At 50.3% G+C, this 25,806-nt stretch overlaps 10 protein-coding genes across 10 annotated transcripts; 6 read left to right on the top strand and 4 right to left on the bottom strand.

Annotated features, from left to right (window-relative positions):
* Window positions 1–514: 514 nt before the first annotated feature.
* VTN77DRAFT_1902 (uncharacterized protein) lies at window positions 515–2,788 on the bottom strand (the record flags this gene model as incomplete). The annotated part of the gene is made up of 4 exons (XM_069417685.1): window positions 515–554; window positions 612–1,341; window positions 1,418–2,589; window positions 2,661–2,788. 4 exons carry the CDS (start codon window positions 2,786–2,788, stop codon window positions 515–517), a joined length of 2,070 nt encoding a protein of 689 aa, XP_069279688.1.
* Window positions 2,789–4,391: 1,603 nt separating this feature from the next.
* Window positions 4,392–4,845, top strand: VTN77DRAFT_1903 (uncharacterized protein; the record flags this gene model as incomplete). Its single annotated transcript, XM_069417686.1, has 2 exons — window positions 4,392–4,429; window positions 4,479–4,845. 2 exons carry the CDS (start codon window positions 4,392–4,394, stop codon window positions 4,843–4,845), a joined length of 405 nt encoding a protein of 134 aa, XP_069279689.1.
* Window positions 4,846–4,850: 5 nt separating this feature from the next.
* Window positions 4,851–5,255, bottom strand: VTN77DRAFT_1904 (uncharacterized protein; the record flags this gene model as incomplete). Its single annotated transcript, XM_069417687.1, has 2 exons — window positions 4,851–5,073; window positions 5,149–5,255. 2 exons carry the CDS (start codon window positions 5,253–5,255, stop codon window positions 4,851–4,853), a joined length of 330 nt encoding a protein of 109 aa, XP_069279690.1.
* Window positions 5,256–5,878: 623 nt separating this feature from the next.
* VTN77DRAFT_1905 (uncharacterized protein) lies at window positions 5,879–7,385 on the bottom strand (the record flags this gene model as incomplete). The annotated part of the gene is made up of 3 exons (XM_069417688.1): window positions 5,879–6,075; window positions 6,151–6,718; window positions 6,783–7,385. 3 exons carry the CDS (start codon window positions 7,383–7,385, stop codon window positions 5,879–5,881), a joined length of 1,368 nt encoding a protein of 455 aa, XP_069279691.1.
* A 3,499-nt stretch (window positions 7,386–10,884) lies between these two features.
* On the top strand, window positions 10,885–11,757 carry VTN77DRAFT_1906 (uncharacterized protein; the record flags this gene model as incomplete). Its single annotated transcript, XM_069417689.1, has 1 exon — window positions 10,885–11,757. One exon carries the CDS (start codon window positions 10,885–10,887, stop codon window positions 11,755–11,757), a length of 873 nt encoding a protein of 290 aa, XP_069279692.1.
* A 777-nt stretch (window positions 11,758–12,534) lies between these two features.
* Window positions 12,535–13,253, bottom strand: VTN77DRAFT_1907 (uncharacterized protein; the record flags this gene model as incomplete). Its single annotated transcript, XM_069417690.1, has 2 exons — window positions 12,535–12,875; window positions 13,079–13,253. The coding sequence occupies 2 exons, from the start codon at window positions 13,251–13,253 to the stop codon at window positions 12,535–12,537; spliced, it is 516 nt and encodes a 171-aa protein (XP_069279693.1).
* A 370-nt stretch (window positions 13,254–13,623) lies between these two features.
* VTN77DRAFT_1908 (uncharacterized protein) lies at window positions 13,624–14,904 on the top strand (the record flags this gene model as incomplete). Its single annotated transcript, XM_069417691.1, has 1 exon — window positions 13,624–14,904. One exon carries the CDS (start codon window positions 13,624–13,626, stop codon window positions 14,902–14,904), a length of 1,281 nt encoding a protein of 426 aa, XP_069279694.1.
* Window positions 14,905–15,369: 465 nt separating this feature from the next.
* Window positions 15,370–16,980, top strand: VTN77DRAFT_1909 (uncharacterized protein; the record flags this gene model as incomplete). The annotated part of the gene is made up of 1 exon (XM_069417692.1): window positions 15,370–16,980. The coding sequence occupies one exon, from the start codon at window positions 15,370–15,372 to the stop codon at window positions 16,978–16,980; it is 1,611 nt and encodes a 536-aa protein (XP_069279695.1).
* Window positions 16,981–17,945: 965 nt separating this feature from the next.
* Window positions 17,946–19,557, top strand: VTN77DRAFT_1910 (uncharacterized protein; the record flags this gene model as incomplete). Its single annotated transcript, XM_069417694.1, has 5 exons — window positions 17,946–18,127; window positions 18,308–18,654; window positions 18,706–19,007; window positions 19,060–19,303; window positions 19,364–19,557. 5 exons carry the CDS (start codon window positions 17,946–17,948, stop codon window positions 19,555–19,557), a joined length of 1,269 nt encoding a protein of 422 aa, XP_069279696.1.
* Window positions 19,558–20,392: 835 nt separating this feature from the next.
* VTN77DRAFT_1911 (uncharacterized protein) lies at window positions 20,393–22,913 on the top strand (the record flags this gene model as incomplete). Its single annotated transcript, XM_069417695.1, has 5 exons — window positions 20,393–20,940; window positions 21,018–21,050; window positions 21,106–22,544; window positions 22,672–22,732; window positions 22,829–22,913. The coding sequence occupies 5 exons, from the start codon at window positions 20,393–20,395 to the stop codon at window positions 22,911–22,913; spliced, it is 2,166 nt and encodes a 721-aa protein (XP_069279697.1).
* Window positions 22,914–25,806: the final 2,893 nt, after the last annotated feature.

Below are 25,806 nucleotides of genomic sequence, written 5' to 3' on the forward strand. Positions count from 1 at the left end.
CACTAGGAAGGAGACCGGAGGAAGGATGAGGGAGCAACGAAGGGGAGTTTTATAGCCAGAGACTACACCGAATGACAGAATAACTCACTGAAGATATATAGTAACTGCTTCTGATGAAGGCGACCCGAATTTCAAGTCCCTAGGATGACCTGTCAAGGAAATTTGCATACCCGTGGTCGATAGACATTCTATGCCATGGCCCGAGACGGCGGAGGCCGGCATGCTTGTCTAATCGGGAAGGAACTGTGATCCGACGGGAATACCAGCAGAGTATCCTGGGACCGCGGGAACCACGAGTAACATTGCTATTACCATAATCGTAACCTATGTACAGTAATGACTACGATGCATGTCTTCGTTATGAGGCGGATTTAAGTGTTGAAAAGAAAGTCGTTCAGGGCTGTCCAAAGCCCCTTAATATTAAGAGATTCTCTCGAATAGTACCTATAATATAAAGATGCACCTCATTTGCGAAACGCACGGAGAAAGTTCTCCAGCATGGAAAATTGAAATCTCACGACTTGGGTGAGAATGCGCTCTGCACCGAACCATACCTGGCTTCTCGTTAGCATCGACTTTCTTCTGCACACAAAGGCAATTCCTGCACTTACCCCTGGGGACATTGACTTCCCAGCGCAACGCTTCCGCTCCTCATGTAGCAGATCTTCGCCTCCTGGCAGGCCGTATTGGTGCAGTTCGGGCTCTTGACACTTGACTTGCCCTGGAGACTATTTTGCAACGTCACCAGCGAGATGTCCTTCTCCATCGCCTCAGTAACTCGGTACCAGAACGTGGCATTCAACGGGTCATCAGAACCCCACGAGGCAGCCGGGCCGTACGTATTGCGAGTTGAATACTCGATGCTGAAAGTGGGCCCGGTCGCGTTCAGGGACGGGAAACTGGAGACGTTACTAAAGAAAGTGTAGGCTTCGTAGATATTAAAGTCGCCTGTATCAACCTCGTAGAGCCGGAATCCACTGTTCAGGTTCGTCAGGGGGGTAACGCTGGGCCCAATCCAACCGGTAGTCAGAGCAGTGTCGGCATTCTGGACCGTCCCATTGTTTGCGAAGTAGATCATGAATTGATCCTCGTGTGTGTGGCCGAAGAACACGTTGGCAATGACATGCGGGGAATAGCGATCGACAATTTGGTAGAAGAGGTTCGTGGGGTTTGGCAGGGGATTGGTGCCATCCCATCCACTGAGAACATGGCCAATGATCCAGACACGCTCCCCAGCGTCTTCAGCCTTCTGGAGCTCTTCAATCATGAACGAGAAGACTCCCGAGTTGTCTGGGTTCGTGGTATTGATGAAATTGAGGTAATTTGAGGTGTACCAGAAGTCTTGTTCGGTGTTCATCAGTCTTACTCTCCCGTTTGTCGCTACTAAGAACACCAAGAGTTGTTTCGGACCACTTACCCGTGTTGAAGGAGATGATGCGGAGGCCATATTGGTTCTTAATTGAGTAGGCACCGTAGTGCGTCCTCGCCGTCTTTGCCGCCTCCTCGTCGATCCAGCCCTCATGCTTCCAGAGCCCGGCGACGTGATCATAATTCCAACTCTGCTGCTCACCCAAAGGCCCTGGGAGACTATGCGGCGCGTCAATGTTTGCGGGGCTGCTGTCGTGGTTGCCCAATGCAGCAAAGACGGGACCAGTGACATAAGACTTTAACATGCCGTAGATACTTGTCTCCGTATACTCGGTGTATAGACGCGACAGCTGCGGCTCTGGGTCATGCGAGACGAGATCTCCAGTGTAAATTGTCCATGCCAGCGACTCCTTTCCCTTCCCGGTCCCCGTCAAGGGGCCGACGGCTTGCAAGGCGGCCAGCACGAGGTCATATGGGGAGTCACACTTGAATGACCCGTAAGCCGGCGCGGACAGGAGGACCTGATCCGGCGAAGCGGCATTCGGGTTGTTTGTACGGCAACAGAGACTCGACGAGCAGTTGGCTTCCGAGCCGACGGAATACCTAGGGTCTAAATGCACGTCGGACATGTGCAAGACCTTGACACGCTTCCCGCTGGCCTTGGGGACGCGAGGATTCGTCGGTTTCGGCTTAGGGAAGAGGCCGGTGGTGTCGAGCGGGCTCGTCGTGGGGGCGCTGCAAAAGCTGCTGCTGAGCGAATGACAGATGTACTGCCCATCCAAGCCCTTCACGTCCGCATAGTAAAGCACCTGGGTCCAAATAGCTCCAAAATTGCTCGCAGCATAACTTTGCTCGCACGAAGTGTTCGAGCTGAAGTGGAAAGCTTTACATAGAGAAACCATTGCATCTGGGACCAGGGACGGAGCTAACCAGGCGGCTGGTTGGGCGGCAGCCAAGGCATCCTGGCACCTCGTGCAGCTGCTGGCAGTGGAATTGGCCGTAATCACCTTGGTCACATTCGCAATGACCTGCTGGATCACTGCCCTGGCTTCTGCCTCGGACAGATTTTGCTTTGGCTCAGGATAGAAGAGGGGATCCGTGTTCTTCGTGGGGATCGTGTTGGGATTCGTCAGATTGTAGGGGAAGGTCAGCTTGAGCACAGGGTCGTAGATAACTGGCTGCGGTTCTTGGGTTGGGCGTGCTGGAAGGAAGTAGTAAGAGCTATAGCCCGATCAGTCAGTCCGGTATGATCCTCTTCCATAATTCGTAACACACGCGACGGTGGTCCCTACGAGAAAGCGCTGGTGGGAAAGCCCGCCGGAGCAACATAAGAGGACGCGGCAGGGACGGACGAGGCTGCTGAGGCCGGGGCTGATAGAGAGCCCAAGGCCAGCAAGCCTTGCAGGCGGGAAAGATGCATTTTGCGATGCGAAGAGTCTAGGTAATTGTGTTTTAAGATCAATAAATTAATGTTCTCCTCACGACCCCAACTTGTTGCGTATCAGCAGGCGCGGCCTGGAATGCGGCCTCGATCCGGACCTGGACGTGTCAATGCCTAGCCACTGGGCTGGACAGTTGCACCCGTGAAGAAGAGAAGGCATCATCATTGATAACAGAGGATAAATTGATTATATTTATGGCGCTGGGGCCGGATTCAAAAATGCGACATCATCATGCAGCTGGATCCCACAGCAAATGGAGGCGGACGAATGCGAGGCAGAAACGGCCAGCACGTGCGCGAGGATCTCTGCCAATGTTGGTCTAGCAATTAATTACTGCAAAACATTCAGATATAAAAGAGAAGTTGAACATCAAGTTTCAACGTCCTCTATCTCGGATGCAGATTTCCGAGATTTATATTTTATATTTTTCCACTGCCACGTGCATAATCTATCTCTGCCCGGCCCTGGCCAGGGAGCTTGTCTATGCAGCGCTGTTAAATTAAATATAATGGGAGACCAAACAGCTCGCCGTTACCAGCTGTTTTCCTTAGCCACAAGAAACTATGAGGTGCATATATTAATGATAATATGAATCTAGTCTCGTTCATCGTCCTGGGTTGCTCTGTTGCGACACCTGGTCTCAAGCATCGGCCGCACACCGAGGTTTAACCACAGAGGTCACCGCGGTCATTCACGCAGGAAATCTGGTCCTTCCTTCAGTGCCTACAGATAATTCACTCTTCACTTCCCCAAGTCCTCTGCTTTGCAGTGAATACCCGGTTTTTGTCACCCGGCAACTACGAACAACGCCAATCCTCTCCATACACCTTCCTAATCAGGAAATCAAATAATCCGTGGTCAAATTACCCCTTCTTCACTATTAGCGGAGGCACTATTGTTTTACTCGTTTCTGTAATCAGAATATCGTTGTTCCGCTTCACTGAGGTTATTCACTTATGCTCCCGTTACTCCTACGTAGGTACATATAAAGCCTTCGTACCCTCGGTCAGATAGATCAGACAGAGAATTCTACAAACATCTTTGAACCCCAATATCGCTTCATGTTGGCGGACGCGATACCTGGTTCAGATTCACCAAGAAGTTGGTGTTATGGCGCCTCTTTTGGCCGAATCTGCAACACTTCACAATTATAAAAACAACCACTCTACCTTGAAACATCTACATTGAAATATCTTCTACCAGAGGATCCACAGTCCGTGCAGCTAGCTTGCTGCATGTGACGAGAGTTGCTCTGGCACTGACAGAGAGGTGTTGTGATCTTAGCTTCGGAAAGGTTTGATGACTGGATATCTTATTATGACCTGTCACTAACTTTGATAAAAGGTGTTCACATCCTCCTAATTTGACAAGGATTTTGAATTGGGATTCAAATCGAACTCAAAACCATTTACTCTCTACCAAGAAATGTCACAACTGGTCTGGCAGGACTTCGCTTGGACAGAGAAGGACAAGCAAGAATGGTGAGAATTGGAACACATTGAGAGGATGCATGCTCTTGACTCGCGTGCTATGGTCCTTCCAGACTTCTTGTCTGTCATGGTACGTACAGTAAGCACAATCATGGCAGAATTTTCTTTGATGCTCACTCCTTGGTTCCAGTGCTGCTTGACGTCAGTCTGAAACTCACCTTCATTTGGTTATACCAAGTACGGAGTACATTAGGGAAAGCCTTGGTCTAGAGCTTGTTCGATCCGCTGGGGACGAAAGTGGATATCCGTGTTATGATGTCTCGAATCCACTCATACACACGGATGACCACATCTTGGACAGCATTCGGAATATAAATGGAGGTGATGGGGTTGTGATTTGGCTTTACGAAACCTGGAAAAAGAATGAGAAAGGGATTCTTATGTTCTTCTTTGGTTCATTGAGAAAGGCAATGATCAAAGTTGACCAGACCGTGGTGGAGGAATCCTGGAATGCTGGACTTCAGAACATGGGGAGCTGCACGCCACTTATATATTCTTTGATGGCTAGCCGAGATAACAGAGGCAGACTTGCAATTCGACAATGACTCCATCAGATACCATTCCATCTAGCTGGTGTTGGTTCACAGCGAGGAGGGGACACTTCTGGAGTTGGGGGGATCCCTGGTTGATGATATGGAAGCGAGGTAACCATGACCCGCAAGGCGGTGTTTGGGACGGAGGTATTTATGGATTGTGAGGTGGTCAAATTGGAGAGCCGTTCGATGAGAGGGGCCAAGCTCTCTACCGGTAATCGCACGACGAGCGGACCGAGACTGTAATTTGCTCGGATGTGGTCAGCTTGGTATATTAGGTAGAATAAACAGAGAGCAGATCACTGGATGAATTACCAAGAAAGAAGCGATGCCAATCTTAAATATATGGTCTCAGTGACAGTCTCGAAGCAGCCTCTTTGATGAATGGCGGTGTTGGATGGCAGTAGTGACAAGGGCAGCATGTGTATATCGACAAGTACTAGGTACCGACGAGTGCGGAGCTCACTACTTAGGACCAGCCGGAGGCTGTCACGGCAACACTCACAATCTTACCGCAACCGGCTGTCTTCAAGGAAGATTAGTTTGAACTTACAGGGCAGCGGTATTTGGAGGATTCTCATCATCGTTGCAACTTCAACTTGCAAGGTCTTGTTCGACCACATATGGGGATGTTTCCTACAAAATACAATACCCCATATTTATAGTAGTGATATCTTGAAGTCAGTCTTTTGCGAAAGTGTGTCCTTGTCCCTGTCTCTCAACGGAGGTGGTTCAATTAAGGTGTCCACGGATCCATTTAAGGTTTACGGAAACGGAACGGGGTCATGACATGCCAAGTTTGATTGCTTGGTTGGATCCAACAATATGTACAAATAGAAGGCAAAAGCGAACAATTTCAAGAATCAAACGAATGTACTTAATCTAATGGTTCAGACATAGATCATTTTCCTTTCTCCTGCAGTTTTGTGTGGTTCCCTTCCTCCCCATACTTCTTCTGGCACCATGACACGGCTGTCGAATGGACGCTGCGACGTCCACCGTCTGCTTTGCCTGTGAAACAGACCTTCTGTCAAGTGAGACCCACTTACGAAGTGGTGAAGGTCGAGTTGATTGGTCCAACTTTAATGTTGGAGTACGTCACGTAGGCGTTGGGGCTCTGCGACTCGACTTGCGATGGGACACCGGAGCTCGTCGAACAGGTTCCACGAGCAGCACCAGGAGTGCTAGCAGATGCATTTGTTGGATAAATGCTGTCCAACCACAGCATGTTTGCCGCGTAATCTAAAAGTGTTTTAATTCGTCAGTTCTGGCAGTTCTGGTTGATATAGAACGTCCGGGTGTCTCCCAAGGACCTACCGTCCCACAGACTCATCACCAGAACCATACCCTGCTGCAGCGCAGCTCCCATACTGGCCAGACCGCCGTGTGTATCAAAGTTGTTAATGTCGCCGAAAGCCGTCTTCTGGGCATCGCAAAACTCGCTGGTGATCGAGTTGCCAGTCACGCCGGCAATGTCGGAGTTCGGCTGAGGAATGACTTTCCCGTTTTGGACGTAGAAGCGTTTGATCTCGCTGAGAGTGCCAGTATCCGTGCCATCATCGGTAAGGAACTGTGTCACGACAGTGAAGGGCTGGGTAGTATCGACAATCTCCCCAGGGCCGTAGAAAGAATGGTTGCCCATGCGGTAGGGGTTGAAGTCGCAGCCGTCAGGATCGCAGGTGCCTGCATAGCGATTGGTGGAATACGTGCCACCACAGTCGTTCCCCTCGCACATTGTCTGGCCGGGTGTGTCGCATGGGTGCGGAGTCACCGCATTGGAGATGCTGTTGGCTTCCCAGATATCCATCTCCGCACAGCAGGAGCCATGGTTGCCAATACCTGTATTGGCGTTGTTCGAAGACGGCTGCCAGCCCTCAACGTTGGCCTATAAATCGACCATGTCAGTAGGAGAGTGATTTCACAACATGGGTGATTACAGCTCTACATACCTGGCCATCGATAAACTTCAAGTCCCTTGGACACTGGGAATCGCAATAACCGGTTCCATACGCTGCGCCGGCCTTGTTATTCGGGTACTGAGACACCCCGCCGTCAGCAGCCATGGTAACAAGGTACAGAGCGCCGTTTAATCCGCACGGAAGATTGGAAACGTCGACGTCAAAGGTGAATTCCTGGTTCAGAAGCTTGAAGATCTGATAGGTCGAATCATTCTCCAACAGGTAGAGACGAGATCCGACGTTAGACCCGGTGACGAAATCGAGCTTCAGGGAGCTGCCCGAGGTGGTCACGCCGTAGGTGCCCTCGTAATCTGCGCCATCCAGCGCACAATTCTCTGCGCAGGTCACGTCGTCAGGGCAGTACGTGGTGTCCCAGGTATTGCCAGTGTAGCAGTTGGTGTATCCCCCAACATTGTGGACCCAACGCCAGTTCGCATCAAGGACGACCGCACCATTCACAGTCGTGCAACTCCCAGGGGCAGTGCACTGCTCCCATGCCAGGGGCGGATGGTTCTCCGGACTGACCGTGCCGATCTGCTGGGCTTTGACAGCAAGGAAGGCGGAAGAGGACAGGAAAAGAGCCCGTCGAAACATGGTGATGGCAAGAAAAGAAAAGATCGATTTTGATGCTGCTGATTGCGTGTTTGTCTGTGGTGATGGCAAATGGCCTCAACCCCGGACTCATTCCACCCTTTTATACTCCATCGCTCGACATCTTCATCCGTCAATCCATTGGGAGAGATGCCATTGTTGAGTCGCTTGTCTGGACCCGCGGGTCTCGAAGTGCGAGACTCCCCGTGTCGGGAGATCATCACGACTGATCGTTTTCGGCCGCCGGTCAGTCACTCTTGGGATCCTGTTCATCATTCCGACACTCCGCATCCACAGAGGAGATAAGAGACATGCGGAAATTATAATCAAGTGCCGATGCGGGGGATTCTGCTTACAATTCGCGACGATTGGACGATTGTATAAGCTGAGGAAATGGTCGCTTGGCAGGATGGTTAAACTCAGGCACGGTCACCCCTTGAATAAAAAACAGATAAATTCGCCGGGAGAAGAAAAAAATAAAATTTCACGCCACACGGTCGATCCCGCAATTGCGGGGGTACGACTAAAATGCATCAATCATAATGCGGAGATTGGCGCCTTGCCCACATTTTTCGGGCATGGGGATCCTCGCCAAGATGCTGATTAGGGTTGCCGCTTACCTATGTTTCATCTCATTAACAGTGTCAGCTTGTAGGAAGAAAGCCATCTCGCCGCGAAGCAGGTAGTTAGGCAACGAAATGGACGGAATCATATCGGCCCATAGGATTTAGTTCTATAATCAGGGTAGATTTTCATGATTCTGACCTACTCCAATGATCGTCAAACCGCCGTCTTTAGTCCTGTCAAGCTAGGAGTTTTGGTCTTAGAATAAATTGTCTTACCGTCTCCATCGACCAATGGATGTCAATTCATCCCAAATAGTGTACTGTTACATTACCTCGAATATAGCTGACCATCATGAATCTGCGGAGACAGTGCCACATGCAGAGTAACCTGCTGTCCGGGTAAACGGCAGAATGTGGTATGGTTTTCAGGCACATCGTTACATAGCTAATTGTGTGAAATCGATCAACCACACGGAACATCGGTTCCAGCACTAAGAAATCATGTCTTGCTAATGAGATTGCAAGGCTCTTGGCAAGCCCCTTCCCAATGCTGATGATATTTGAGAAGACATCCTCAAGCATCGAGTCAGATCGCTCATGCCGCTCGGTAGTTGACGCCTTGAATAAATGCCTGACCGGATAAAACTTATGGAAACAACACTCTATCAACTTGGAGTTCCCGACTTTCCAATAAGAGTAATCTTCTCGGCGGCTCTACGACGCCCTAGCTAATTGGGATGTTAACGTAGAGGTCTGGGTGTTCGTGCCCGAGGATCTGTTTAGACTCTCATCTTCCTCCGCCTTCCTACACCTTCTTTACCATGTCCTTATTCTGTTGTCACTGTTAATTCCATTCTGCTGACGTTGAGGTCATCAAGTTGGATAATAACATCTGACTTCTGAGCGACTGCACCCGCCAGCATCCTGCTTTCGTCTGGGAAGGCACTAATTCAAAAAGGTGGTAAAGATTGGTTACAACACTAGCCTGTTGAGAGCCCTCTCCTGACCTGAGATGGTCGCTCTTTTCTCCCAATAATGGAGAAAATTTAGAGTGACGAACTAATGTCAGTGATGCAGAGGTGGTGACCGATCTTAGCCCTAACCCTAAACCCTAAGCCCTGTTCTTCAACCGAAATAGGATGGATGGCATTAAGGTTGAACACGTCAGCAGCTCGGACTCGGACTCTAAAATTAGCAGCCCAGCTTGCTTATCTTCCGTCATCATGCAGCAGCTGGCGTAAGCTCTGTACGGAACACGAGACTTGAAAGCCAATTGATGGCGGCATGCTCTTATACGAAGTGCAGATTTAACATGGGAGGGAAAGGCTCAGGATACAGTACTTAGGCACACAACCAAAGTGGCCGTATTAGAGAATAGCTGATCAATTCAATGCCATTCCAAAGCTCTCACGTAGCTGTCCAGCATAGTACTTCTACTCGTACAGCAGACCTCTCCAGAGCTGTCTGACAGTATCGACACTAAGCCAAGTTTCTCACCATGGAATTAGCATGGAATCAACAGCCGCAGACACATTGGGGAGGGACCACTTTTTACCAAAGGATGTCCATCAAACATAGCCAGTTGCAAGGCTAGGTATCCTGGACGCTGATGACATTGGGATCATTACCACAAGATGTCCCTCTCGACAGGATTTTTGAGACAATCTACTCCGTACTAAATCTAGTGCCAGAGATGACCTATAATTGCTGCGTGACCAGATGCATTGAATTTTTAAAAGTCTGTTTAGAAACTTTAGGGTCCTAGGTATCGGATTGTCCGTTTACATCGAAGACGTTTGTCGATGGTGGCGGTGCTGTTCCAGGCAGGATCATAGTTCCAAACTACTCCATACTGGGCGAGATGTCTCACTCCCGAGTCCCACCGGCATCACGAACCGGTAAACCGTAAACGACCCTCAGCGGGATCGGCTGTGCTCTGCGAGATCATCTTCTAACCGACTTCTAATTGCTATTAAACAGCATGCGATATTCTTGCTATTCTGGACTCAATTGTTCAGAGATGTCCCTCAAAATGTTAGTTACAGTAGCAGTCATGACGATTACTTGATCCGGCGTCGTATTCTTATTAGTCATAAAATCTTGGATTCGGTTTGCCGTCTTTGGAATCCAATGGATACACATGGAGACTCCGTACTCCGTACCTAGATAGGTAGCCAGAGGTATGTACTGCGGGCCCGAACCATGGGTCTCCATGCGGATTATAAGGCTCTACTGTTCGTGTTGGTTCCTGGACACGATGGGGTAATCGATAATAATCATTCTGGAGGGCCTGCAAGCAGCCATTCTGAGAATTTCTGCAGACGGAACTGTACCCCTATGACACAGTTCTGCCAGAAATCTCAGACATAGTGGAGAGGTGGGCGGGCAACTTCCGTCTTATGATTCGCTGCAATGACTCCAATGATTGCGAGCTTTGTGCAGCCCTGTTGACAAAGCCATTGGCTTCCTGCGGTGGTTTCGGACCCCTACAAAAAGAAATTCTGTCCCAGTCTCCCAGAGTCATCGATCTGTCCCACCCTCCTGGGTTGTCTCATCTGTTGAACTGCTTCATGCTTTGTTAATCCTCCGTTCCTTCAGTAGGAGTTAGAATTAGTCCATCACTTTGCTGTCGCAATTCGGGTGGACCATTCATTTAACGCTCGTACCATCTCTGTCTCAACCCGGAATCGGGCTGAGTCCCAGTGAAGATCGTCGAGTGGCGAGAGTCCGACACGACTAAAATAGGCACAGCAGTGACCCGCCCATCAACAAAACCAAGCTCCATCCCAAACTAGAGCAGGGCTTTCTATCATTCTTTCCTTCTCACTTCTCTCACTGCCCTGGTCAAGTTTCAATCGTTTGCAAACAGGCCTTTGAGGCCTTCCCTTCGCTCTCAACGGTGATCAAGTGGGATAACAGCTGTACTCACAGCCAACATGACCAGCCTGCTGAAACTCTTCTTACTTTCCCTTCTTGCCTCCGTTGTGATCGCTGCACCGGGGACAGAAGAGCATCTGGCAGAACCGGCTGCTGGAGACCAGACTCTTGCCAACATTGACGACCGATCCGTCCATGCTACGCTTAGCTCCCTTTCCGACAAATTCCACCATGCGGATGCCAATGCACTGGGGGCAATCCACAGCGAAAATGCGCCTATTGCGACCCGTGTGCTGAGGCTGGTCAGGAGAGAAACTCATGGTGGTGACAGCACCAATTCCAGCACTGCTGCCGACCCGGTGTCGACCACCGCTCCTCCTACCGATACTTCGACTCCAATCTCGACTACCGAGCCGCCGTCATCGACAACTAAGGCAGACGAGACATCGTCTCCAGCCTCGACTCCTACCACTACGGAGCCGACTAGCACCCCCAGCTCTTCCGAGACCAAAGAGACGTCAAGTTCATCGGCTCCCGAAACGTCTTCGCCCACGGCTACACCCAGTCCCTCTGCAACCAGTCCTGCTCCAACGACGTTTGCGACTTCTCCCTCGACATCCTCAACCGAATCTTCGCCCTCCCCGACACCTGCCGCGTCCTCATCTACGATTACCTCGCCTGCTTCTACCCCTTCTCCGACATCCTCGTATACGTCGACAATTAGGAGGACAACCACTCTTCCTAACGGGAGCGTCAGCACCGTGACCTCGATCACGGTTGTCCAACCAACTGAGCCAGTGCAGACAGCAACCGCGGGAACCACCACCCCACCGAGTCTGCAGACTGCCGCTGCGGCTTCTCCCACCAGAGGACTGACCAGGGAAATGCTGGCTATGTTGGGCGGTGCCATAGCCGTGGCTATGGCACTGTGAACGTGTCCGTTTGGGTGGCTACTCTGTCCTCTTGCTTGGAAGAAAAGGCCGGCCAGGGATCATATTCATATTATACCTACCAACCCTGCCGGCGTGATGATTTCTATTCTGCTGGGATGTAGTACTTAACGAATATCCGGCATATCGCATGGAAATGGCGTTTTTCTGGTCTTTTAATGTCCTCATCATTCCAATCCTTACGTCTCGATACCATGGGCAGAAGTGTTTGTGGCTTTGTCTCTCCTTTTTCGCATTTTATGCAATGTCACGATCTCCCCGCCACCATATGCAGCTGAGTGATCTGTCCGGTTTGACCTCGTCAATCGAACAATCAGTGCAGCAGAAAAGTGGTGGATTTGATTCCCCTTTTTCAAGTGGAGGAAAACTTGCGCACGGCCAATTTGTCCAGTATTATGGGGGTTGTTCTGTATTGAATATATTGAAGATAGATTTTCATTCACATACATACAGGTGAAATTGAATTAACAACAATTGGGGAAAGAGAAGCAAAGTAGTCTGGAATCCTTATCCAACACGTTGACAATAAGTAGATCGACATGATTTGTATCTATGTAATATTTGTAACTCGTGTCCATCATTAAAACGTAAAAAGAAAAATGAGACAAAGTCCGTCGTTCATACAGTGACATGATATGTTGTCGCCCTCCAGGCTTTATAGACCATCGAGTTAACGTTCCGTCCAAAATCGAGATAAAAAGGCTCTACCACGCAGTGATCAGACTGGCAGAATAGAATATACCGGATCGTTACTGTTGTTCATCGAGCAGTAGTAGCACCTGGCCCCTGCCATCGTTCTTCTTCCGTCCAGTATCGAACAATACTCTCCCACCCCGCAATATCCCCGTCCCGCAGGAGCGCGGCAACATCCACATTCAACGGCGACTCCGGGCGCGGGTCCGTCAGCAACTGGTGGATGGCCGACAGCGTGGTCGAGATCGTGTACACGGGGCTCCAGTGTTCACTCGTCAAGAGGGTGAGGCAGATCTCGCCGGTCGTGAAGGAGATATTGGGGTGGGAAATGCGTGTCACGAAGTGTATGGTCGGTGGGGAGAGCGGGTAGTTTGGGGGAATGGCGATGCGAAGCTGCCAGAGACCACCTGGATAATGACACAACAGGGTTAGCAACCGCGTCAGAGAGGTAATAATGGGAAGAAAATTCCCCCTTCTCCCTTGTTTCTTCGATTGAACCAGCTAGCGTGCGAAAACAGCAGCATGCAAGATGAATGTGTCTGGCAAGCGAGACAGGTGGGGGAAACACTGTCCAGCATGACTCCGTCCGACTCGACTCGACTCAACTCACCTTCATAAGGAGTCCCCTTGACACCCTTCAAAACAGCTTCCCAGTGCAGCAGATCCTCATCGCTGACGGGGCCCAGATGGAGTAAAGCCTCGTTCGGCGATTTCGCGTAGTCTTTCAGTTCGCGCAGCAGACGCTGCGTTGTTGCCGTGGATGGTGCCGACTTCAATGACGCCATTGGCGATTTGATCGCGCTCCGGGACGAGTCGGACTCGCGGATGATGATGCTTTTCAAGAAATGCACACAACGTCAGGCATTTACCACCACCATAGAAAACTTGATAGGACGGTGGATGAGAGAGGAAACTTGATTTGAATCGCGATATAAATCCAGTCAAAACAGACGCATTACACGTTGAGCCTGCGGGTCTGGCCGAGGTTATGAACCAAGCTAGCGTGGGTCTTTCCCGTGTACGGAGTATTCCGCGGGTCTGGGCGTTCACGTGGCTAATCGCTACTGACTCTACCGCTTCATAAAAGTTTCCCCATTCAGCAGCAAAAATCCTATCTTTGCGATAGAGACGGCCGAATCACGGCAATTCAATGCAATGCGAACTTCTCGGGTGTCAAAGGAAACGGCAAGAGTCGTACAGGCTCTTTCCCCCGCAAACAGACGCCAAACTCGCAGCTCCGTGGCCGCAAATGCCCTGCGCAGCTTTAAGTACTCTGCAAGCTCCGTTGCTGATACCACACCGGGCGTGCTAGCTACGAACACAGCCTCTGAACCGAGCGATGACAGCTCCTCCCTCTCCTCCCTCTCCTCAGCAAACACGGAAGATATCGAAGATCTCTTGGAACGCCCAGCCAAGAAGCGGAGACGTGATACAGAGACCCCTTCCAATATAGGCTCTGATGCAGTTGGCCGGTCTTCTCGAAAGGTTCCTGTAAAGCAGGAAACTCCCACGGCTAATGCTTCCAAACCTCGCCGACAACCGGCTCGAAAGATCACACGGGAAGATGGCTCCGTGGTCGTCCAGCCGCCTTCCAACTGGGAAACCATGTACGAGATTGTGAAGAAAATGAGAGAGAACAATCCCACTGCTCCTGTCGATACAATGGGCTGTGCAGAGCTGTACTGGCGCACCTCGTCGCCTCGGGATAAAAGATTTCAAATCTTGATAGCGCTCATGCTGTCGTCGCAGACGAAAGACACAGTGACGGCAGTAGCCATGCAGCGATTGCATACCGAGCTAGGAGATGGAGGCCATTCTGCAACAAAGGTCAAGACAGAGGATGGGGAGGAAAATAAGGCCTCGACGGACGTCAAAGACAGTACCTTGAATCTTGAGAACATTCTGGCCGTCTCTCCAGAGCGTCTCAATGAGCTCATTCGAACTGTCGGCTTTCATAACAACAAAACGAAGTATATCAAGGCGGCGGCCGTCATTCTGCGCGATCAATACAACTCGGACATTCCCCACACAGCTGAGGAGCTGATGAAGCTGCCTGGAGTTGGTCCAAAGATGGCGTACCTTTGTATGAGTGCCGCCTGGGGCAAACATGAGGGGATTGGTGTTGATGTCCATGTTCATCGTATCACCAATCTTTGGGGCTGGCACAACACCAAGAATCCAGAAGAGACCCGCATAGCTCTTGAGTCCTGGCTTCCTAAAGACAAGTGGCACGAGATCAACAAGCTGCTTGTTGGACTGGGACAGACGGTCTGTCTGCCTGTGGGCAGGCGCTGTGGAGAATGCGACCTTGCAGGAACAGGCTTGTGCAAGAGCGAAGTCAAAGGACTGGCAAGGAAACGTGCAATTGTCAAGGATGAGATTATTACAGGCGACCTGGGTCCTGAAGAAGCTAAAATTAAGGTTGAAGTTGCATAGGCCTGGTCCTTTAGCCTAGATAGGTAGGTATGGCAGAACAACATGAAATGAAATTACTTGGCAGTCTTCACCTGCACTTTTAATGTTTTGCTGTCACTCAGCACGCGTCTTTCCTAGCCTCTGCATTCACCTGACGCCCCTCTTCTGCCTAGCGCTCGCATGTGGTCTTCTCGACCTGCCGTCTTACAACCTTCCCAGCCTCCTCTGCCAGACCGCAGTTTCCATCCTTCCTCTCTCCACAACCCCTGTGCTCATCGTCAGGCCTTCACGATCCATCAGATTGTGTGCTTCCTTCACAGGCATTGTATCTGTCTTGACAGAAGAGAAGTACCCGTGCAATGCATTGACTCTCATCACCCTCCGTGAGTTTTCATCTCCACTTGGCCCACAACCATCCTCCCCTCGTCCCATCCCACTAACCTCCATGCTATGAGTCTACCTTGCTGACGAGCTTCATTGCTAAAGATGATCTCATATCCTCCTGCAGGCATGGCGGCGTCCATTGGCTGGAGAGTCGATGCCACTAGAGCCATGGATTGCGAGAGAGATTTCGACGAGATGGACCTCGACATGGTCTACTCTGACTGTGATGAGGAGTCAACTGCAGCGGATGCTGAATCCGACTCGGTCACCTTCCTGGATCTTCCTGACCATGTGAGAGTGAAGATCTATCGCTACGCACACCTTGTCAGGCCTTGTCCCATCGACGTAGCGAAGGAAAAACAACGATTCAAAGGCCAGAGCATGTTATGTCTGAGAAGCATGCCAGACCTCTATCAGGAAGGTGACTGGAACACCTCGTTCTACATGCAGACCTGCGAACATCCTCCAATTCCTGTCAACATTTTCCGAGTTTCCCAAGCGGTTTACGAAGACGCCGCGTTGGCCTTTTTCAGCCTTAATCGTTTCCAATTGACCCTGAGGAACTTGGACGATCTAATTAGATTCAAGAGTGCTACTGGTCCTTTCCAAGAGTATCTGCAGTCCATTCACGTCACTCTCCGCTGTTATGATGGCCGGATTCTCAAATCATCTCCGCGTGCGAAGTCTACTTTCAATCTGTGGGAGAAGTTCTGCAGCCTCGTGGCTAGACACATGCCTGCCCTGAGGTATTTTAGCTTCGACTGCCGTGTCAATGACGTTGAAACAGCGGAGAACGTCGTTGGCTACTTTGATTACTTTCGTCGTCTGACTCATTGTGCCCTCCGTTTCGATTCCTTTGCCAATTCCGACCTTCAAGAGATCGCCAGAAAAGCCGCAGTTGAAGCCACCATGATAGCACCCACCTCGTCCCCATCGTTCCCATTCCTTGACCTTCCTGAGGAAATTCAGCTCATGGTGCTGGAGCATCTGCTAATCGTGCGTTGGGATCCTTTCGTCCAGAGCTCCGAATTCGCGAGAGGACAGCTGATCTGGCAGAATCGCAAGCAAAACAGACCGCGTGTCCTTTATTGCTGTGGGACGTGCTCTCCCAATCTTCGGAACTGTTTCTGTTCGCTTCGACAGAACGCCTTTTCTACCAACTGCACATGCTTTGTGTCGCCTCTGCCCTACTTTCTGGTCAGTCGGCACATGTACAGCCTTGCTCGCGATGTGTTTTACTCGAAGAACCGGTTCTCCTTCGTCGGAGATGACCCTCGCGCGATGTTCCGATTCTTGCATTGCCTGCCGGCTGAATCACTGCACATGATCCGCTATGTCACCTTTACATTTCCTCGGGCGCATCGATATGTGATTCGGGTGGATCAAAAGTATTATGACAGTGTGCAGATGGACTGGTCAATACTCATTCGCTTCATCACGGAGCATTTTCATCTCGAGCGTCTATCGGTCAATGTAGTGGATATGGGATCGGGGGTCCCCATGTCAGGTGCCTCGGAAGCGTGGAAAAAATTCATACGAGAGGTTCTGAAAGGATTCACCCCCCTCCGGGGTGTCCGGCGGTTCCAAGTCTATTTGGCGGAGGACCGTGGGTACGAAACCGTCGCGGAGAAAGCGATCATGGGACCTGACTACCGGCCTCCGACAGTGAAGCACTTGCCATTCGTAGGTGCGAAGCATCCTCACAAACGTTGATCCTCCTCTGTCAGCGGTCGGCGACATAGCTCTTCGCATCTTTCCTTTTTCTGCGCTCTAATCTTTGAAACATGAGTGCCAGCATGGATTATGACGTCATGAAGTCACGAACTTTTCCGTCTCTCTTCTTCCAATTTCATTGACTTACGCGTGGACTGCAAGCCGTTGGTGATGCTCTAAAGGCCTCGCTCCCTATCTGATTGCCTCTTGGCATTCGCATCATGCCCGTCCCCCTTGCAACTGCGCAGTCTCTATTTCTTCCATTCTCCTTTCAATTGCATTATTATCATCTTTATCTGTCAACTATTCAGATCTGTTTTCAAATTCGGAATCTCGTCCTGCGCCTGTCTACATCTCCGTCAAATCTTAGGCAACGGAACCAGTTCTTGTTCTCGCGAGGATTCAGTCAGATACTAGTTAAATATCTCTGATTAATAATCTGTTTTCCTTTTCGTTCGTATTCAATTAATCACTACCCTAATGGATAGATCCAGCCTACGTATAGCAAGGCTATTTGTTTTCCTTGGTAAATTCTGTTTCTCAATCACATGATAATAAGCTAAATTCCATTGTCCCTGTTCAAAGAAATGGAAAGATTGCTGAGGAGAAATGTAATCTAGTGATACAAGTACATACATCCATTCTTCCCTCATTTTCTGTAGCGTTATTGCCTAAGAGCGGTTCCATCACCAAGATAAACTATTAATTGGCAGGAGGACTGCAGTAATAGTGCGATGATGGCACGGTAAGTCTTAAAGCCGTGAAGAACGACACCAACTACCATGGAATTCAGTGTGACCTGCCTTGGTAGTAGGTACCCGGAGCCATCGGCCCGACCTGCTGGAAATGCGCGATCCTCTACTCCGTACGGCCAGCTAAGACTGTGTTGTGAACATGTGTTGTGCCCACGAAGTCACCAGAACACTTTGACTAGATTCTGAAGGTTAATCAAATACGGAAAGGCGATGCTTGTGCTCGCGCCGTCCATCGAAGCAATTGTTACCAGCCAATGCCGACCCAGGGTATTCCGTTCTATTCCCCCGATCAGGACACTCTCCTTTCTTCGCGCTCAGCCCAAGTCAAGAACCAAGGCGCCAGCTGAGGAAATTCCTCTTGACGTCGCATTTGAAGAAGAGAGTTACCCAAGGTATAACCCTCAAGCTGCTCTCGAGGTGCATCCGGGCGACGTCCTCGGTCGCAGGTACGAGGTCACCGCCAAGCTTGGCTATGGGACCTCGTCGACGATCTGGCTAGCACGAGATATCCAGAGGGCTGTTCTGCAGCTTCATCCAACTTCAACCAGTTTGTAAAGCTCACTTTGTTGCAGATGGAGATGGCAGCGCGACCGTTACGTGGCGTTGAAGGTTCAGGATTGCAACTACGCGCCCGAGGATGTCGAACACGAGCTCAGTATCTTAAAACATATTGCTGCAGCAAACCCATCCCATGAGGGGTCAAGCTTTGTTCGCACCATTATTGACTCTTTTGATGTACCAAGGTCTGAAGGTAGGCGGCATGTGGTGATGGTCTTTGAGCCCATGAGGGAGCATTTGCGACGTCTCCAGAATCGCTTTCGCGATAAGAAGATACCAATTCCTCTCTTGAAACCTTACATTGGCTGTCTTCTGCTGGGCCTGGATTACTTGCATTCTCAATGCCATGTGATCCATACTGGTGAGTTCACTTAAACAATTCCCAAGTGATCCTAACTAATGGTATCCATAGATCTCAAGCAGAGTAACATTCTTGTATCCTTTGAAGACGAGTCCGAGTTCGCAACCGAGATGCTGGAAATCCCTATCCCTAGAAAAAAGGGTAAAGATCGGACAGTGTATCAATCATTTCACCTCGGCACTCCTAGAAGCTGGGCCCTCCTCCCCCAAATCACAGACTTTGGACAGGCCAAGAGGATAAATGAATCAGATATCAACATCTCTCCAATCCAGCCAGAAGCGTACTGCGCGCCGGAGGTCTTCCTAGGGATAGGCTACACGTATAGCGCTGACATCTGGAATTTAGGGGCATTGGTCAGACTACCTTGCTACTCGTTTACTTTCAGTAAAACTAACACCAGCGTAGATATGGATACTTATGGAAGGAAAGGATCTCTTTTGCAGGACCGACATTCCCAGCGGGACGCACCGTAGCCACGTGCGCCTTGCCGAAATGATGGCTCTCTTGGGTCCTCCTCCACCAGAACTCATCGAGCGCGCAAGGGAAGCCCGGAAATGGAAGTGGACTCCTCAGGTCCGTAGCTGGGAGACAGGGGAACTATGCGACAACATCAACGATTTCTTCGTCGGGCCATTCTTTGACGAAGATGGTGAGTGTTGCTGGCAGTAGTCACCTATGATCAATCATGATCTAACGCCACCCTGTCCAGGACGATTTCTCCATAGCGACCTCATCCTGAAGGATTTGAAACTAGAAGATACGGTCACTGTCCTGGAAGGGGACGAGAAGCAGCTGTTCCTTGATTTCGCGAAGAAGATGCTTCGGTGGCTCCCAGAGGAGCACCAATCTGCAGCCGAATTGCTGGATCATCCCTGGCTTCGGTCCGGGTTGCCTGAAAAGTAGTCAAAATACTTGTTTCTGGAAGTAACTTTGACGGTGAGACTTTGTTGTCTGGGACAAGGATGATGATTGTGTTTTTGTTGATAGATACCCCCCTCTGCTGTATAGTTATTGATCGACTCCTCTACTCAATTCACATATACTCTGCTCTTGGCTTTCATCCATAGACATACACATACACATATCCGTTGACCAAAGATCGCTCGTGACTAATGGAGTGCTACAGCACGTGCGCAAGCAGCTCTCTAGCACCTATGTTGGATATGGTGAGACGACTATGGCTGAGAGGATGGCAAACGTTGGGAGATTGCGGCGTGAGATACATGTACTGTACAGTACACATCTTGGTAGATATAAAGTCACATGTCAAGGAGGTGAGGTTTTCTGCTTTATTCTAAGAACTGGTTTCTTCCAGTATGGGAGAAATATATAGGTAAATATGAGTGTTATATTCCTCCTCTCAGTGACAGTCCCGGGTCAATTGCTGGGTTCGAAACAGCCTTGGCTCATCACATCACCAATACAGTAATTCGAGTCCGTACACTTGAAGCTTTGTATAAAGATTGTATCCTCATCTAGATTGTGAAGAAGGGGAAAGGTTGTCAAATAACTTCCATCGTAGTGCACGTACAGTGACGTAAATGTACGCATGACTAAGCAATCTTCCTGCGGGGAGCAACACAGCTTCGTCTCCACACGACATGCGGGGTGAATTTTTTTATCGCTATGACATCAATTTGTCCTCCCATCTAGTTACCTAGCTCGGGAGGCAAGATTTAGATATTATTTGATTGGTAATGTCTCTTACACTATCAAATTGCTGTTTTCTCACACTGTCATGGCGCCCGCACCTATCTCCATTCCTCTCTTCGCCCGGGCGCAACAACAGCTGCTGTTGAGAGAACATGAAGCGGAGAAGTTATCGTCGGCCCTTGCTACCAGCGCTACGACCTCCGCCGCTGCTGCGACGCGTCGGACCTTGCAAGCGACCGGATATGCCTTAACCGGACTGGTTCTCGAGCAATGCCGAACGGGCATGGGTGGGAGAGTGGTGGGAGAATTTGGCCCAGATGCGGCCATATCGCCTTCCTCAAAGCAAGGAACTTCGGACGGAGGTGACGCAGATGGCAAGCCCCGTTTAGGGGCGCATGGGATTCGAGTCGGAGATGTGGTTCGGGTTTTGGAGATCGCTTCCGGAACGGCGAAAAAGGTGGGCAAAGAGAAGGACAAGGACGGTGCAAAAGCCAGACCGTCAAAGGAAGCTGAGGGCGTTGTCACCAAAGTCACAGAAAGGTCAATTTCCATCGCGTTCGGTCAAAGTGGAGGAGGCTCTGCAAAGCAAGAGGAGGAGGCAGTGGACGAGCTCTGGGGTAAGAAGCTCTGGCTGTGAGTCATCCTTGTCGCGAGCTGCGAATTCTAGGGAGTGGCTCATCAAGATGGCAGCTAATTGTCCACGCTACCAGTGTCAAACTTGCCAACGACGTGACGTACAGACGGTGAGTTGGAGTGTCGAAGCTGGTTCAGGCGTTCTTCCTGTTGATTGTCCAATAGCATGAACCAGACAATGGAGAAAATGGAGAAGATGCCCGAGTCGGAGTACACCTATTTCATGAGAGTCCTCTTCGGTCACGCGGCTCCGTCGTCTCCGGATTACGAGTCCCTCGGGGAAGTCGATTTCATCGATCCGACCTTGAACGATTCCCAGAAAGAGGCAATACGCTTCGCGCTCGCTTCGAAGGAGATCGCGCTGATCCATGGTCCTCCAGGCACTGGGAAGACGCATACATTGATAGAGCTTATCCTGCAAATGATCCGCCGGAACTTGCGAGTCCTGGTGTGCGGCCCTTCGAACGTTTCGGTGGACAACATCGTCGAACGACTCGCCCCGCATAAAGTCCCGATAGTGAGGATCGGTCATCCAGCTCGTCTTTTGCCATCGGTCCTGGACCACTCTCTCGAAATCCTTACCCAGACATCGGAAGCTGCAGAGATCGTGAAGGATGTCAGGAAGGAGATTGATGAGAAACAGGCAAGCATACGAAAGACAAGGAATGGTCGGGAACGACGAGAGATCTATGGAAACCTCAAAGAACTACGGAAGGAGTACAGAGAGCGAGAGTCTAAATGTGTTGACAGTCTGGTCAGAGGTAGCAAGGTTGTTCTGGCTACCCTGCATGGTGCAGGAGGCCACCAGCTGAAGAATCAGAAATTTGATGTCGTCATTATCGATGAGGCAACCCAAGCTCTGGAGGCCCAATGTTGGATTCCTCTGCTTTCCGCTTCGAGGGCAGTACTCGCCGGGGACCACTTACAACTGCCACCTACGATCAAGTCATCGAATCTAAAATCCAAGAAGCAAGGAAAGGACTCAAAGCCTGATCAAACAGACAGTGACGAGTCCCCGGCCGGCATCAATCTGGAGACGACGCTGTTTGATCGGCTGCTGTCTCTACATGGTCCATCTATCAAACGAATGCTCACCATTCAGTACCGGATGCACGACAAAATCATGAGATTTCCTTCAGATGAGCTGTATGAGTCCAAACTCATCGCAGCGGACTTTGTGCGAGACCGGCTGCTTAAGGACCTTCCTTACGAGGTCCAGGAGACGGACGACACAAAGGAACCTCTTGTTTTCTGGGATACACAAGGCGGTGACTTCCCCGAGAAGACAGAAGACGAAGACATTGCCAAGAAGGAAGGTTTACTAGGCGAAAGCAAGAGCAATGACATGGAGGCTGCCGTGGTTGTCAGACACGTGCGGAATCTAGTGGAAGCGGGCGTGAAGCCGGAAGACATTGCAGTTGTGACTCCGTACAATGCGCAGCTAGCTCTGTTGTCCCAGGCTCTGAAAGAGAAGTACCCAGGTATCGAGTTAGGAAGTGTAGACGGGTTTCAGGGCCGCGAGAAGGAGGCCGTTGTTGTGAGCCTGGTGCGCAGCAACCCAGACCATGAAGTTGGGTTCTTGGGAGAAAAGCGTCGACTGAATGGTACGTCTGTCTCACTTCCCAAGATCCATTCTGCAGCATCTTGTGTTTTTCTCTTTCTGAATTCGGAAACTACCCTACCTGCAGACATGAAATAACTACTGGACTAACGTGATGCTAACTGATACAGTGGCCATGACCCGTCCAAAACGACACCTCTGTATATGCGGTGATTCCGAAACCATTAGCCGGTAAGTTCTTATCCTTCGCTTTCTGCGATGACAAAAATGCATCTCTGCAAATCAGACACATGACTAGCATGAATTCGGTTCTAACGTCTTCTTCAGAGGCAGCCGCTTCCTGAAACACTGGATGGATTTCCTGGAAGAAAACGCCGACCTCCGATACCCGGATGCCAGCGAATTGATGTAAATGACATGTATTTTCCCGGTTTGGGATCGTTACTAGAGCTTTGGAAATGTTGTATAACCTTATCGCTGTTGAGAGTAAACTTATTCTGGGCGACGTTGTGATGGGCTCGTTGACTATGTTGCACTACGCTTGATTAGCCTGAAACTCCGGAACTACTGTAAGCGCAGGCACTGATCTCAGTTACTACGACCACACTACCTGATAGATAGTGGAGAAGGTCCTGGATCTTTCTGATGAGTGATAAGGGAATATGGCGAGAAAGAAAACAGATAGACTGGCAGGCTGTGCCTCGAGTCCATCTGATGCACAAATCTTCTCGTTGATCTCATTTGGTGTGTGGCTATTACCTGTTCTGGACAGAGCACAGGACTTGGATCAACGATCCACCTGAATCCAGTGATTTGAAACGTGGAAACACAAGAAAAGCAAGACCAAGGAGATAGACACCACAAAGAGAGGGCAAAAAAGATGTGACACGTAAAAAAAGCTCACACCCCCAGCTTGCTAGCTGACTAAGGGGTGCTACGAAAACCCCCTCTACAAGCAATTTGCAGACAGGGATTTTACTGACGACAGCGCGTCTCGAACCCGGGACCCCCAGCATGACATACAGGAGAGGAGAAGGAGGTACAGGCTGAGCGTGTTACCGCTTGAGCTAGGGGCCCCAGGTTCTGTTGAGGGTTGAACTGTTGTTGTGATACTTGTTGCTGTGGGGGGTTTGCTTTGTTTGAGTTTAGGCATCACCAGCAAGGAAGTCATGTGCAATCGTGTCTGAAGGCTAGTCTATTTCTATTTCTACTTGTTGAGGGCTCAGTTGATTCAGATGCACTGCACTAGAGATACCATATTTGCTAGAAGTGCAAGAAGCCATTTAACCCTGATGTCGAGTCTATACGAGTATCGAGGAAAAGCAGACTACGCGGCATATCCTGATTTATCTGCTCGTATACCGGTTGAGAAAGCAGTGCAATGCTGGGACCACAAAACGCCTGTCTTCGTCAATATCGGTGGAGGAATTGACCGTCAGTGTGCTGAGCTGAAAGCCAAATACCACCATCTGCCAGGCCGCGTGATTCTGGACCTGCCTCACTGCATGAACAGCGCTCTTCCCACTCCCATGCGTCGAGAATATCGTCCGTGATTTCTTTCAGCTGCAGTGCATCAGAGGTAAGGCCGCCAGCTGAGTTCAGCCCAAGTTACATGGCACGTGTACCATACATGAGCTGATTTCTCACTGCTGCAGGCGCCAAATTCTATCTACTACCTGCGCACGGTGCTGCACGACTTCCCAGATAAGAGATCTCACTCGATACTGCAGAACTGCATTGATATGCTTGGTAAGGATCGATGAGATGGTGCTCTCTGACGTGGGGGTATTCTGGAAGACGACCCATGTCAATCTGACCATGATAGCAGCATTTGCAGCGCGTGAGCACGCTCAGACGCAGTGAACTGCTCTCCTCGATAGAGTGGACTGAAATTTGTCGGCATCCACATGCATATGCGGCCGGTGTATGAGGGCTCCTCGCCTGCGTGCCAAAGTGATAGTAAGCGCTATAAACAGCAACTCTCTGACTGATCCTTTGTAGAAAGGCTGTTAACCAGTGCGGAGAATTACTTTCTATCTTGACATCGGTGCTTACCTACCTAGTTATCGAGATCCCTGCTCTTATCAACTGAAATACGACATGTATTGGTCCCTGAGAGCAGGTTTCGAGCTTAGATATATGAGACGCATTATGGGTTGCCATTTATGCCTGATCTTGCATGCATAGATAACTAGACAAGGTAGGGATTAGAGTGCTCCGTACGGAGGACTCGTGCTGAGGTTCTATGCAAGTGATACTCCATATATCGTATGCTATTATTATTTGTTAGTTCCCATTGCCCCGGGTCAACGCGAACATGAGGACTAACAGCAGCAGTAATAATGATAAATGGCATTATTAATGATTCTCCCGGAAGGAGTCCCGTGTTCTCCAGCTGACCGGGGAGGATCCCTGCAAAGTCGGCCGCACGGTCGAAACTGCCAATGCAAGCACATCCAGCCGTCCGGATCCCCTGTCCGTTTGCACCTCTCGAAGAACCATTGCCATCCCCCCACCACCATCACCATTATCAGTCGTCAGTCATTCATCCCCAGACGACTGGATCCTCGACAGATTATCTGATTTTCCTCTGGAAAGTTTTTTTTTTTTTTGAAATCCAATCAGCTCCGTCACACGACTCACATCTGCCTCGGCAGACCCAGCCCCTCTTGGTGGAATTTCGAGTCTTCGACACGAGCTTCTAGCTGCAGGTCTGCGAGGCCCCGTCCCTGCGGCCAGCTACGGAAATGGCAATGATTACGGGCCACAGCCATGTGGCCGCGTGCCAGTCCGTCTCCTGACGACGTGTTTCAGCCAGTTGCCGGGCCCCGATCTGGGGTCAGCGTCAGCTACCTCCCTCCGAGATTGTCCTAGCAGGTCCATCAGAGGCCTCTGACTAACTCTTGTCTGCAAAGGCTCAAACAGGCCCCGCTCCAAGCTTTGGCTGCTGGCACCCGACGGGAAGCTTGAGCCTGGAAGTGATCGAAGCCGAGGACCTGATGATAATGAATATGCTTGTGGCCAAGAGGCGGTAGCCCCCACACCACACGAGAAAATACGCACGGCAATGTTTTCCGCCAAGTCGCGTCGGCATCGGGAGTGGCCGCATGGTTCCAGAACTTCCAGGGCATACGGAGTATTCTTGTGCGGTTGCAAAAGAACGAGAGGGTTTCAGCGCGAGAATCTCCGCTGCGGCGCTGTCAAGACTCCAAACACCCCGTTCTGGGGCACCTTAGATCCACTGCAATTCCAGACTTTTGTTCCACACAGACAGCGTCCTCGACCACTTGCGCCATTGGACTGCC

Source organism: Rasamsonia byssochlamydoides (genome assembly GCF_041956645.1).
Source record: "Rasamsonia byssochlamydoides strain NRRL 3658 unplaced genomic scaffold VTN77scaffold_15, whole genome shotgun sequence".
NCBI classification, from domain to species: domain Eukaryota; kingdom Fungi; phylum Ascomycota; class Eurotiomycetes; order Eurotiales; family Trichocomaceae; genus Rasamsonia; species Rasamsonia byssochlamydoides.